At 42.0% G+C, this 13,906-nt stretch overlaps 1 protein-coding gene across 2 annotated transcripts in view; it reads left to right on the top strand.

Moving 5' to 3' along the window:
• The first annotated feature begins 1,084 nt into the window (after positions 1-1,084).
• Positions 1,085-13,906, top strand: part of gem (transcription factor CP2 like gemini) — a 58,287-nt gene continuing 45,465 nt past the window's right edge. The window contains exons 1-2 of one of the 2 annotated variants that reach the window (XM_071591082.1): positions 1,085-2,573; positions 3,500-4,291. In XM_071591082.1, the coding sequence (XP_071447183.1) occupies positions 3,655-4,291 (637 nt within the window). In that variant the 5' untranslated portion in view covers positions 1,085-2,573; positions 3,500-3,654. Of the gene's footprint in view, positions 4,292-13,906 lie in introns of both variants that reach the window. The other variant, XM_071591074.1, reaches the window with a different exon arrangement.

The following is a 13,906-nucleotide window of genomic DNA, read 5'->3' as shown; positions in this document are numbered from 1 at the left end:
CGCAGAGAAAATTATGAGGGAACCATAGCTGTAATGATATCGATCTACCATTGACTCAAAAATATTGAAGTTTGCACCTTGGAATGACTCTTTCTGCAAGGGCAGCATAAAATCCGTTCTCGAATTATCTCAATAATATAAATTTCATTTGAAATTTGGTTTAACTAGAATTTGAATTTTTCATCCAGCAGCTTCCGCTTAGTATTTCAGCGCTAGCGTTACTATTACTCGTAATAATAGTTAAGTGTGAATGATGTTTTGTCTAACAAAGCCCTGAACCACTCAATGCCTTAGAATCCCCATTTTTTGTTGTCAAAAAAGCCATTTGTGCTGTCAATTTTTGTGGTTGAAAAGTTTCTTGGAAGTTATCAAGTATTGATAACTTCCAAGGTCCATTTAAACCTACTATCCAAGTTTTTCTCCGGTTTCTTTTTGTATTAATAAATATTAATATTTAAAGCAGTGTACATCTGAAGGGAGATATTTTTGTGACATAAATATCGTTTAAGTTATGAAGTAAATATTCAGAGAAGACCTCTTAAGAACAAAAATTAAAATTTTGGAAAGGCCAAAGAGGATGATCATTTCTTATTGATAATTCGCTGGCAACTTGGCAACTGAGGTAATTTTGCATAATTATATATCAGTTTGAGCAATTATAGGAGACAAAATTAATACCCCTGGCATTATCGGCTGATGCGGCCTTTCGACCACACCGACTGGTCGGGTTACACGCATTAAAAGATTTATTAACTTAAGTCATGTTTTTCTTTAATATTTCTCATTCCCATTCTCCCTCGTCTTTCTCTACTGGCTCCTGGCAACCGTGTCTTCGTCTTCTGATATTATGCGTCCGTATTATACCTACGGTGGGCCGAATTTGCGCCACGAATTTTGACCAACCAGATTGCTCTTCACCCTTTTCAATCATAACGAACGTCTTTCTGGGCAAACAAGAGAAAGCTCGTGGAGAGATAAGTTTTCCGCCAAATGCGCCATTCCTCCGCTACGCTGCGCTGCTCTCCCTTCTATCCATTCTCTCCTCTCCCCTCCTAATCACTCCACTCTCCTGTCCGGTCGGCTCTCATCGCAGTCAATTCTCAGTTCTCGCCGAGTCCTTCGGTCGCGAAGTTGGTACGACTTTGTCCCAGTGTTGTTTCCGCAATCCACCTCCCTGCGCTCTTTCGCCTTCGTCGCTCCGTGGTTCCGTCCGCCACCTTAAACTCCTCGCTTCATAAATGTGTACCTTGGTCCGAAACCCCCCTCGAATCCGTCTGAGAGGTAAGGACCCGAGGATTTCTCACCGGGACCCATTCGCTTCCAGCATCCGTCGTATGTGAACGAAGCAGCAGCATCCCGCTCAAAATGTCTGCAATGGAATCGCCCGTTCCGGACACTCAGTGATCGCGTTCCGACCGTGTTGGTTTTATTTTTTGTCAGAGGGATAGTGTTAAGTGCTCGTTTGGTTGGCAACGCTGCGACACCACCTTCCCTCATCGACTCCCCCTTTCCTCCCCCCATCCTGCTGACGTGGATGCGAGAGGCCGACCTTGGGACCGCGCCCGCCGCGCCTCCCGCGTTTCACCGCCGCTGTCGACGACGTCGTCAGGATCAACGAAATCCTCTCGTCTGTGCGACCCATCTCGTGCCGTGGTTGTTTGCCCCTCCAATCTACACTACCGCTGCAATGTGACACTCTTTTGGCTAGTGGTTTTTCCTTCGTATATCGCCGCGAGAACGTCCCCCCTGGAAACCAATCTAGCGACCCCTTCCTTGCCCGTCACCAGGAAAGAATAAGAGTTCTTTTCTTTCGCTCCGCACGACCTTCGTTTGATCTGTAATCGGAGACGTTATTACCCTTATCTTATCTTACAGGTTTTTTCAGGTGAACTATTCGAAGCAAAACTATTTTCTTCGCACTGCGTATTGAGCTATCGACTTCAGTTTTGACCATCACGTGCGGTCACGACAGAGTAAGATCAGGAAAACATTACATTGTGTATCTCCCACTTGCAGTACTGTACCAATCTGTGACTTAAGAGGACAGCCCGCTGACCTTTCTTGTGAACTTCCCTGTTGCGTTGCATCAGTTAGTCGGAAGACAATCTGAGACCGGCTGTCGTCCATCCAAATCTAATTTCCCTCGTAGTGACTCCACTGTCTCTTCCCTGTCTTCCTCTCGTCTGCACTCACCAAGAGGCAGCAACGTCTGTTCGCCGCCACGTCGCTGTGATGGTCGTGTGTCGCGGAGCTTTCTGCGACCGTCTCCCAGGCGGACAACTCGACTTCGCCGTCTCTCCTGTGGTCCCCATCCGTCCGGCGGTCCCGTTGCCTTCCGCCCCCGCTCCGTCCAGGCGCCGTCGCGTCAGGACCGGAGCCCGCCGTCTCCCTTCCCTCCAGCGCTCGGGGGCCTCTGACCATCGTCTTCGGGGACCCACGGCTGACGGTCGCTAGGGGGACGACGCCGGGAAACACCAAATCTGCTCATATTGGCGGTTGCACCACGGTGGTGGTGCGGAGGCAGGCATCCTCTCCCGCGACCCTAGACTGTCGTTCCAAGAGTCGGACGTACGGTAAGGAGACAAGGAGACGTGTGTGGCCCGACGTCAATAAGGTGCGGTTATTTTCCCGGTTCGAGTTTGTGAAATTTTGCTAATATTCGTGCGGCTTAGCTCGGTCGTCGCCCTGGGGACAAGCCCTTGTTTATGGCGCCGTGATGCGAGAATGTGGGACTCGCAGCGTGAGAGCCACCAGTGGTGCTCTCAAGAGCATTTATGAACCTCCATCTTGAGGTTAGTTAATTGTGCATAAGGCGAGTGTTCCTCCTCCGCGACTGCAGCGAGGGATGACTTGGAATTCATTATAGTTTGAAAACTTATTCGGCCGTTACACGATATACTGAGCGCTTCTACGCATTATTTTTGGAGCGCTTCGAACTGTGGATGCGGTCTTCCCGGAACTTAGGTTCACTTTTGGTATCTGTATCTCATTTTTATAATTGGTATATGACTAGTATTAAATAAAGTTATTTCTTAAATGAAATTTTATAACGTCATGGGGCAGTGCTAGTTGGAATTAAATGATATTGTTTATTATCTTTGGCTGAAAACATTTAGTAGGAATTAATATGCCATAGTTTAGGTTAGTTTGACTCAGCAAGCATTCGACAAACTCGTATACATCATATATTTTTTTCAACTCTTGATAATAGTTTATATAAAAATGAAAAGGATAAATTCATGACATTTTATTCAACTATACGTCATTAGCATCTCCGTGTTGGTAGCATTGGTTGTAAAATACAAAAGTGAATCCTTTGTATTTCTATTTTTCTTTATTTCTCATGCTTCACGTCTTTGAAAATGCGTCTTTTTCCATGTTGGTTAGGTTATTAGGGACATAGGGTTTTTTCCGAATAGCAGTTTCGTCGCACTCTTGTGAGCAGCTTTTCCGTTGCCCTCAAGTGCGACTACCTGGTGTTCCCTTTCTTGTGGCCTAGGAGAAGGGCAGTCGTCGGTGTCGTAGGGGTCTCCGATCGAATCGAGGCTGGCAGAAGCGTGGTCAGAAGCGTGGTGGTGGGGAAGGGGAGAAGGAGGCGACCCACCCCTCAAGAAGCACCCATTGCTCCAAACCGTGTCCGGAGGGACTGTCGGTATGGAGTTACAGGTGATGCTGAGTGATGCCATGGGTCTCGTCGACTTCCAGCAGCAGCACGTCCAGCAGCCACAGCAGCACGGTCACCACCACCACGCGAGAAACGGGGAGCACCCGCGCTTCTCCAGTCTCCACGAGGCAGCCTTCGGGAGGTCCTCACCCCCGAACCACCCATCTCCGGAGCGAAGGCGTTTCCGCCCGGAGGGTGAGGAGGACGAGGAAGCAGGGACCTCGCCCCTGGCCACGCTCTCGCCCTCGGCGAGCAGTGGCGAGGAGGACCCTTCGTCGTCCTTCAGTGGCGTCCGCGAGAATGCGTCTATGTTCCAGTGGAACGGCGGAGTGGTGAGTTCGAGACGGGGAGGACGAGTGGATGTTTGGGCGAAGAGGGGTGCCAGGGACGATGGCGACGTGGAGGGGGAGGGCACCGCCCGGTGCCCTCCGATGCCGTCGTCGTGCGGCCTGCTGGCTGTTGCTGCCGCGGCCGCGGCAGCTGCGGCGGCGATGACTCCCGTCGCGGGCCGCAAGAGGAAGATGGTGAGCGACGGAGAGGAACCCGTGACGGAAGGGCAAAGGTCGGTGCTGGATTCACCGCCTAGTGGAAAGGAACGCCACCAGCAAGCGGTCGAGGACGAGGAAGGTGAGCCTATGAAATTGTGGAGGCAGGACGCGTAGGTTAGAACTTGTTTTTGGTTGAGTGTGAACGATGAGTACATCAGGTCTCAGTTCGTCCCATAAGATTCATGTTACATACGAAGGATAATGTGAAACGTGGTTTGGGCTTTTTGTACTCGATATCCTGCTTTCGGGGGAAAGGAACAACAATTAGATGCGTTTTCCTTGGATTCTGAGAAGGACTCTGATTAAGTCCCTGTCGCCAAATTTACCCACGTTGCGAGGGTAATGAATGAACGATTATGTGATAAACTGTTTTCAGGACTTCCTTACTAAAAAAATAGTAATCCATAGCTCGAGCTCTAATTATGTACAAGTAACATACGGCGCTCCTTAGGGTGGCATCAGAGGGTCTTCACTCTTTTCTTATTACATTAGCGTTATCACCTCCAAAATAAAAAGCAAAATAAGACTGTTTCCCGATGACACCATACTTTACAGGGATATAGCGAACGGCATAGATCGTCAAATGCTAAACAGTTACTTGAACAAAATTAAACATTATGCGCAGAATGGGGTTTTGATTTAAGCACTAAATAATGTGCGGTTATGCACCTAAAATATTTAAAAAAACACGCACAGATTTAACCCACTCTCACACTCGTAGGTGTTCGTATGAACATTGCAAATCAGGTAAAATATTTGTGTCACCATCCTACCTGATGTTTCAAGTGGAAAACATGTACGCACTATTTGCAAAAGGGCCCTAAAGATGGCAAACGAATCGGGAATGGTTTACCAGAAAACTAGAGAAATAAATAATAGGATACAGAACATAAGCCCAAACAATGCCTGTCGTCCGAACGCCCCCAGCCATGCACTCCTGGGCCGAGTGGTAGCTGGCCGCGTAAATAAAATAGATATATGTGAATTTTCCGTTCTGCATGAGTAGCATTCTATCTGGTAGTTAAATATTGCGTCACATATGAGCACACCCTTTTTAATTTATTTCCTTATGTGCATATACGAGGTCTGTTCAAAAAGTATCACGATTTTTTAATTTTCGCGGGTTACGTATAATTAATTTTTGATTTCTTTGTGGGCGTTATGTCTTCATTATGCCGAAAAGTTCGGCCATTTTGACTGTTCAGTTAATTGTTGACCGCTGTTTTGCTTGGGCGTGTTTTGGCTCGTCTTCGAATTTTGCCAGTTTCGAAAAATGGATCAATGAATCTGTATCAAATTTTGTGGAAAAACGAAATTAAGTGCGCGGACGCATTCCGAATGTTGACTGTGGCATATGGAGAAGCTTTCTTGGACCGAAGCAACTTTTATCGGTGGTACAAAATGTTCTCCAAGGGCCGAGAAGATGTGAACGACGAAGAGCGTGCCGGACGCCAGAGTACGTCAACAGACGAAAACATTGATGAAGTGAAGAAAATAGTATTGACCAATCGTCGAATCACCGTTAGAGAAGTTGCTGAGGACCTAAACATATCGATTGGCTCGTGCCATTCGATGTTTACCAATGATTTGGACATGACACGGGTCGTCGCGAAATTCCTAGCAAAATTGCTAAATTTCAACCAAAAACAGCAACGCATTAACATTGCTAATGAGGCGTTGGACTCTGTCCGCGCCTCACTGTTAAATTTGCCTCAGAGGGTCATAGCTGGTGACGAATCATGGGTTTATGGCTATGACGTTGAAACTAAAGCTCCATCATCCCAATGGAAGCTGCAGCACGAGCCAAGACCGAAAGAAGCGCGCCAAGATCGGTCGAATGTGATAGTTTTGCTTAGAGCTTTCTTCGATTGCAGGGGCGTGGTGCATCATGAGTTCTTGCCACAGGGTAGAACGGTAAATAAGGAATATTACCTGCAATTTATGCGCAATTTGCTCGAAGAAATCCGCCACAAACGCCCGGATATGTGGAAGAACAAAAATTGGCTTTTGTACCATGACAACGCCCCTGCTCACACATCGTTACTTGTGCGCGAACGTTTGGCCAAAAACAACCCACTAATGATGCCGCAGGCACCATATTCCCCATATCTGGCCCCTGTGACTTCTTTTTGTTCCCGAAACTGAAAAGGCCCATGAAATAATGACGCTACGCTACGATTGACGAGATAAAGACTGCATCGAAGGACGAGCTGAAAAAGATCACAAAAATTGATTTTTTGAAGTGCTTCGAGGATTGTAAAAAACGTTGTCACTAATGTATAATATCTAATGGGGATTACTTTGAAGAGGACAGAGTAGATATTCATGAATAAATAAATACTTTTTGAAACAATACAAAATCTCGCGATACTTTTTGAGCAGACCTAGTATAGTCCGTGGAGCAGTTACTAGCAGTATAACTTTCGTAAGGAGTGTAACGGATGCTGCATGAATGGTGTCCGGTCGCCCCCTTCTCACGTGCCCATTCGGTGGGTTGCGGGGTGCCATGTTTACCTGGAAATAGTGGAGAAGTAGAATGATTGGTTACCAAACACCCCCTGCCACTTGTCCTGGCGAGTATAGATTTATTTACTATAATTTATACTCGCGGTCAAGAAGAGGTGGGAGCTGAGCCCCCCATCAACCCTAACCCATCGCTTAGACACTCTTCGAGGCGATTTTAAACGCATAACAAAATTTGAACACGAGTGGGGAATAAAAAGTGTACCGCTGGGGAAATTTGTCAATGTGATGATGGATGAGACTATGACTGGTAAATATTAAATACCAGTATTACTTCTATGGCCAAGTAGTAATGCCGTGGAGAGGAGCAGAAATGAGAATGACAAATGATTTCCCAATCAGACAAAATTTCATAGTGGGAAAGAAGAAAGCCTGCATCCTGAATGATTGATCGTAGTGAAATTGGCGAAAATGACCGAATAACACTTATTTTCCTACCTTATACTGTTGTGGCCATTAGATACATATCTTAGAGCTGAGATTTTATTTTTTTCCAGGTTTAAATATCAGCTATATGAGCATGAATTTCCTAATTATTTTATGAGTTAGAAACAAAATGCTATGTGGCCCCTTTTGCAAATAATAAACTTGATTTCACACTTGTAACATGGCTATCCAACGGGAAGGAAGGAATAAAATAAGGAATTTAATCTTCGAATTTGCTCTTTTCTCGGACTGGGGATGCTAACAAGAGGTTTTCATTGGCATTTATTTTAAATGAATTAACGAATTGGGCATCTTTCCGTTCTTCTCTCCAATGGGCATTCCTATAGCGGAACTTCTTGTTATGAAATCGAAAAATATTTCAAATTTGATTTTCAATACTTTTATTCCGAAATCAAACCATTTCTTTATAAAGCATCATCAATAATATCGAGAGGAGGGGAAATGATTACTTAGGAGATTTTGGTTTCAGGAAGGGGGTAGGCATGCAAATTGCCATAGCAGTGATGAGGATGAAGACAAGGGACATGAAGATAGGAGTAGGCCGGAGGGAAGGCGATTTATCTGCAAATTTTACATGTCTCAGACTGCTCAAGTACGAACCCTGGAGGGGATGGGGAGGCAGGATGAGCAGTGCTACGATTAGTGGTGAGAGAAGAGTTTCCATTATCATCCCTGCTCTTCAATGTGTATGTCAAGGAAATGGTAACATAGGTATGAAAGAACTAAAAATACGACTGAAAACCAGTGGAAAATTCCTCTTAAGGCTTACCAATAATCAAGCTTTAGTTAGCCAGTCAGGCTAGTAATCATTGCCGAGAGAATGAGAAAATCAATGTGATAGCTGTTAAATGAGAATCAATGTAAGCTAAAATAAGGTTTTGAGGCATTCAAGAAAGGATAATTTAAGGTAAACCTTAAAATAAGAGAAAAAAAACTAGAGCTGGTGGAATAGTTAATCTCTCTCAAACGTTTTCTGGACCGAAATGTTTCAAGTAGTCGGGAAAACAAGAACTGCGTTAGGCAATGAAGATTTCACGAGGAAGAGAGAATTGATGATAAGGGCGCTAAGTGAGGATGCGTAGAAAAGACTTTGACATTTTATTTTGAACATGGCTTTATAGGGTGCGTGGATGTGGCCATTTAACGTAGGTGATAGGCGTGGATTTGAGGTTTTTGAAATTTGGATGTGAAGAAGGATAAAAAGGGTAAGATGGACAGAGAGGTAAATAAGCGAAGAAATGCAAGGCGAAGTGGGGAAGGAATTGTTGGGAGACATCCAAAGGAGGCAGGAAAGGTGGATGCAGAGCATTTTGATTTGAAGCAATTTCAAGGTCCTTCGTTCATATTATATCTGCCACTGTACAGATAGTAATCGCTTGAACTTTGAATGGTTTATGCTGTATTGTTTTCGTGAAATATATTCTCAGTGTTTCGTGATTTTAAAGTAAAAGCAATTGAAAGCATTCAACTGTTAAAAAATACATATGCGTGCACAAGTGTTTTTCATGCAGTCATGAAAAAAAGAAGTATAATTGCTTGTGTACGACGTTGGACGAAGCCTATTTGTGGAAAAAAGCTTATTCATTGTCTGCTTCAGAACTTTCCAATACTTGTTTTTAGAAGATAATAGGTACATACTCGTAATATGAAAAATGAAAATCGTAAATAAAATTATTCGTCATTTAGGTACTGAGTAGATCAAGCATGGTACTGAGTACCATGCTTGCGGTTTCAATTTCCTCATTTGTATATGCTTAAATTAAAAATTAAGGATTATTTAGAACATAATATCGTATTCTGATTTTTCTTTATTTGCAAAAAATTAAAACATTGTTTAGCCAATTTTTAAATGTATGCATGTATTTGTTTGCAATAGCGAGCGTACCTGAATACCATTCTGAACAGTTGATTGGAGGCGGAATATTAGAGTTCGCTGGTATTATCACCCCAGGAAAATGTCTCTGCTAGCTTCTGCTAATTTTGGTAGCGGTAAATGTTTGTTTGCTTGGACTATTTTAACTCATGTTAGAAGAGGCGAGGTTCATTGCACATCTTTATTACCTTAAACAGTTCTCCTCGTTTGACCTTCCTGTCATTATTAAATTCTGAAAAATGAAGTGTGATATTAGGCTGTATAATGGCAAGTAATAATGCTTTGCAATTGCTCCAATAATCTGGTTGAAGAATCTGAATTTGTCTCCGGCATCACACTGGCACAATCGTATCAAAATGTAATTATATTTTTTTTAAATGCCTTTTACAAGACCACAACAGTTTAGTGCTGTGAATATTTTTCACTGTATGCATTCAGAGGTAGTAGTTGCAAAATCAACGCTATTATACGTGATTCATCGAGATCAGCTCATACTTAAAATCGCATATTTTAATGGTGTTGATTTTTCAATTATCATGCAGAGATTGGAATTCTTTTTAATTATTTATTAAGTAGTGCATTTTTTATATCATTATGAATATGTTCAAACATTCTCATGCCCGGAAATCTGGACTGAAAGGGATTCTGATTGCCAACACCATTTACAACTTAGTTCTAACTCATTGGTAGGAAGTGGTAGGTAGTTCTAACTCATTGTGTAAATCAGGCATTCCCGGTTCTCTTTCACGATACCGCAAACCGAATGAAAAATTTGGCTATACATAAGTTTCCCTATCATTATTATTTCAAAGAATACTTCTCTCTGATTCTTTCCCTATTTCTAAAAAAATCCATGTGTCAGTTATTCATCGTGACAGGTTAGTTTTTTCTTAGAGATGCTCGTCTACTATCTTTATCTATTCCATTCAGCATTACTTTAATTCCAACAAACTTTTAATCTATGAAAAGGGACAAATTCAATAAATTTTCTTGGTAATAACAGGAAAGGAAATAAAATGTTTGCCATCTATGCCAATGTTTGCTATTGTTGCCGCAAACATTGGGAATGACAACACTAAAAATAAGTATATTACAGATTCAGCTTTGATGTCGCGTAACTGTTTCATGGTAACAGAGACGAAGACTATTACAAGTTAATAAGTGGAAAATTGTAATAGTCTCTTTCACTAAAAATAAGCCTAAAGTGGAAATTAATTTCTTATTTGATCGAGAAGCAAGCTAATTCTTCTGTGACCTCAATAAATCACCAATAAATAAACAAAAAAACTACCTCAAATTCGTCATGAGCAACCGCATAAATAATATCCGTTGAGGATTTCAATTAATTAATGTGAACTTTGACTTCTAGCCAGAGTGGTCATCCACACTTACTTTCCATTTTCTCCGTGGTTTAAATTAATCCTGGATAATTTCGTTTGGATATTTGAATGCAAAAATCAATGGGGCGTTTGCATCGTATTCTACTTTTGAATTCTGACCTTTTGAAGGATAATTTGATTCACCATTGAACCATTCAGATGAGAAAAAATTCCCTTTATTTTTCCCCAGTTTCTGCATTTATTTCTTTCGCAAGCTCCGTTGAATTTGCCTCTCCGTCTTCTATGAAGTCGACCACAATTAAGTGTTGCAGAATTCTTTTGTCGCATTTTAACTAATACGCCTGGATTATCCTGGCCTAGCGGCTGCAATTATGATATAGTGTTTGGTGGGAAAAACTGCAGCTGCTCGATGCTCAAGTTCAATTGATCTATTTTTCACAGGGCATCACCCAGGAAAAGGATAGTTTTCGATTTTGCTTGCTCATCCTTCAGTTAAAAAAAGTCTCAATCAAGCTCCGAAAATGATCGAAATTAACCATGCTTCCTTATTGGCGTATTGACGTTACTCTTAATTTTTTCATGTCGACTTCTTCAAAACATGATGGCCGTAATAATTTCCCAATGATTATTGTATCCATCTTCTCTCTACCTCCGCTCACGGAAAAACAGGTTGCAGGTTCTTTTGCGATTTTTCCACCCTTAAATTGTTTTCCTTTTACACTCAATGAATGTGATGGCAGCGCACGAAATAAATGATCCAATTTTGTCCATGTTGAAAATATGCTAGATGTGATGCCCTTTTATAATGGATGGAATTCTTGGTATCAAATCATATCACAGATCGTTGTTAACATCTCCAGCTTCGCTGCAAAGTTTCTAGGAGGGCAGTTTTGCAAATTGCAAACGAAAACGCTTCAGTCACCCATTGCTATTGCTAAAATCTAAATTCCTAATTTTCCTTGCGAGGTCAAAGGCCTTTCTCTTTTCCTATCGTTTCCCTAACGCGAACATTGTTCACACATGCAACTTTAAACCAATCAAGAACACCAGAATTTTGTACTTCTCTAGGCGTGTTGTCATCGTATTACGGTTCTCGTTATTCTACCACTGCTTTAAAGCACAGGATTTGTTATTAATTGCACAGCTTATCGAAGGACTGCCATATTAAAAGTATAAAGCCAAATATGTTTCTGAAACCCTTTATCTTTTTCCTCAATTACTTGGACACTCTCCTCTAAACTCGTGACAACTCTTCTAGCTGCCGTCCTCGTCTCGATCACTATTATGGGCCACTGTCCCTTCGTTAACTGAGGCGTAATGGGCTCAAAATTCTAGCTGTTCTCTCTTCCGGCTGTTTTTGGGAATCCCTAAAAGCAATCTCAGTACACCACGTGGAACCTTGGACATTCTATATTAATGGAGAATGTTAATATTTCGTACAAGGAAGTCACTATTTTTTGCGTCAAATGGGCGGAAGGAGGTTCCCTTACTTGTCTCTTCGCTGTAGCCTCGTTGTGTGGACCTATGGCAGCACCTTAATAAAAATATCCTGCCCATTCGGACCCTCAAGATTCGAAAAGTGACTCACAAGGCGACCGTCATTAGGGTGGGATTGGGATTTGTCGTGTCCAAGCTGCTTCCCCATGTTCCGCTTGGTATGACGTTCACTGCGGGGACCTTCGGTTAAACATGTTGCTGATTGACGGAAGCCATTTGACATTTTTAACGTCCATTTTTCAGAAATGCCCATTAATGTGTTTCAAATTTCAATTTCCGGGGGGCACTGGTCATTAGCATTCTTTTAAATGTCATTCTGCGAACAAAAGGAAAGAAGTTAGCGAAGGGCATTTCCAGTGATCAGCCCGAAAACTAATAATACCTTCTCATTATTGGTTTTTCTGCACCCTTAATCATTCAAAAGGTTCTCGTCAACCCCCTCCGCCCATCCTCTGCACATTTTTTGCACTTCTACCATTCTAAAGAATCCTTGGAAAGTGCGCATTTTAAGTGCAAAAATAGAAGACGCAAAATCGTACCCATTTCATAGGTCTGGAACAAAACTAAAAATATATTATTTCTCCAAGACCCAAAACTTAATTCTACGCACTTAGGTTCATAAGATTTCTGCTTATCCAATTAAATAGCATGCAGAAAAAAATTCGGGCCGGAAGATCCCAATGTATACGCTAACTATCTGATCATATCCGTTTTTGAACCATGTTGTGTCCACCAAATATGGAGAAGCCAGTCCATTGAAGTGACTGTTTGTCTTGGCCGCTTAGCGTAGGAGGGGCAGATGTTATATCCTGGTAAATTACAGTGCCTTAATTGAAATTTCATCCCGGTCCGAGTAAAAGTGGTTAAAAAAAGGGTGGCTGGTAAGAGAGGTTTCACTGTATACGACTGACAATGTTCTGGTAGTAATTGCTAAAACTGGATTGTCATTAGCAGCAATTGTGAGATAATGTGCGTGTCTCGTTTAGGAAACAGATTGTGAGCTGAATGGGCTTCCCAAAAATTAGTCGGCAGCTAAGTTGTTTTTCGTGTTGTTTCTCTCTTCGGTTGCAGGTAAAGGTGGTCATTATTGTATCTGTCGCTGAAAGATTGCCTATTAGAAAGCTGGTCCACGCATTTCGATTTTCAAACCTTCTTTGCCTTTGAAGTGTTCAATTACTGTTTTCAAGCCATTGTGGGACTTTCAGTAGAACATGCTGACTCTTCTGTAGCCACCATTCTCCTTCTATTTATCATTCTTTCATTACAAGTATTAGCCCCTTCTTATGATATTTGCCAAAATATTTTTCCGTCAAAAACAATATCTTTGAAGTTTACAACTTCTGCTTAGATAATACACTTTTACGCACGGAAAAAGCAACGAATTAGAATCAGCGCTACGTATTATATGTTACGTAATTACTAAATATGCAATAGACGTTAATCAATCATTATTATCACACCTGTTATTAGTATTTGGGTATTAATAGCAGATAAAACAGTTAATGAGCTATAAGCTTACGCAATGAGCAACTCCCGACGGGATCATTGACACATTGAATCTAAATCTCATTCTCTGAGAGCCACATTTGGGATACGTTATCTTTAATTTGTCTTGATAACAAACAGTGAAGCTTAAAAAGCATAGTCTGTCGCCTATTTCATTATTAGTCTGTCGTACTAAGTTCTGTATATATTATTTCATCTCATGTTTCCTGTCTTAATTTTCCTCATAATAAAAATAAGGTATTCTTTAAAGGAATGCTTTTAATGCCATAATCGCTAACAATGAAAGTTCATTCACCACCTTCCTGTTAAAGTATCACTAAAATTATTCTGAAGGGTTTACCAGAGAAATGCCACGTGCGTGATGCCGTCCCTCGTTATGGACGTTTCAAAGATCGCCTGACCGAGGAGTAAAGTTGGTAAACAATTTGGCTTATCTCAAACTCAAATGTCTAAAGTCGAGCCACTGACCCGTTAGGAAATGTCGTAGGGGTGTTTTCATGTTTCCTTT

This window comes from Hetaerina americana, unplaced genomic scaffold (genome assembly GCF_022747635.1).
Source record: "Hetaerina americana unplaced genomic scaffold, ioHetAmer1.1.p SCAF_1, whole genome shotgun sequence".
In the NCBI taxonomy this organism is placed as follows: domain Eukaryota; kingdom Metazoa; phylum Arthropoda; class Insecta; order Odonata; family Calopterygidae; genus Hetaerina; species Hetaerina americana.
Note: the sequence above shows the minus strand (reverse complement) of the source record. Positions and strands in the feature narration are given on the sequence as shown.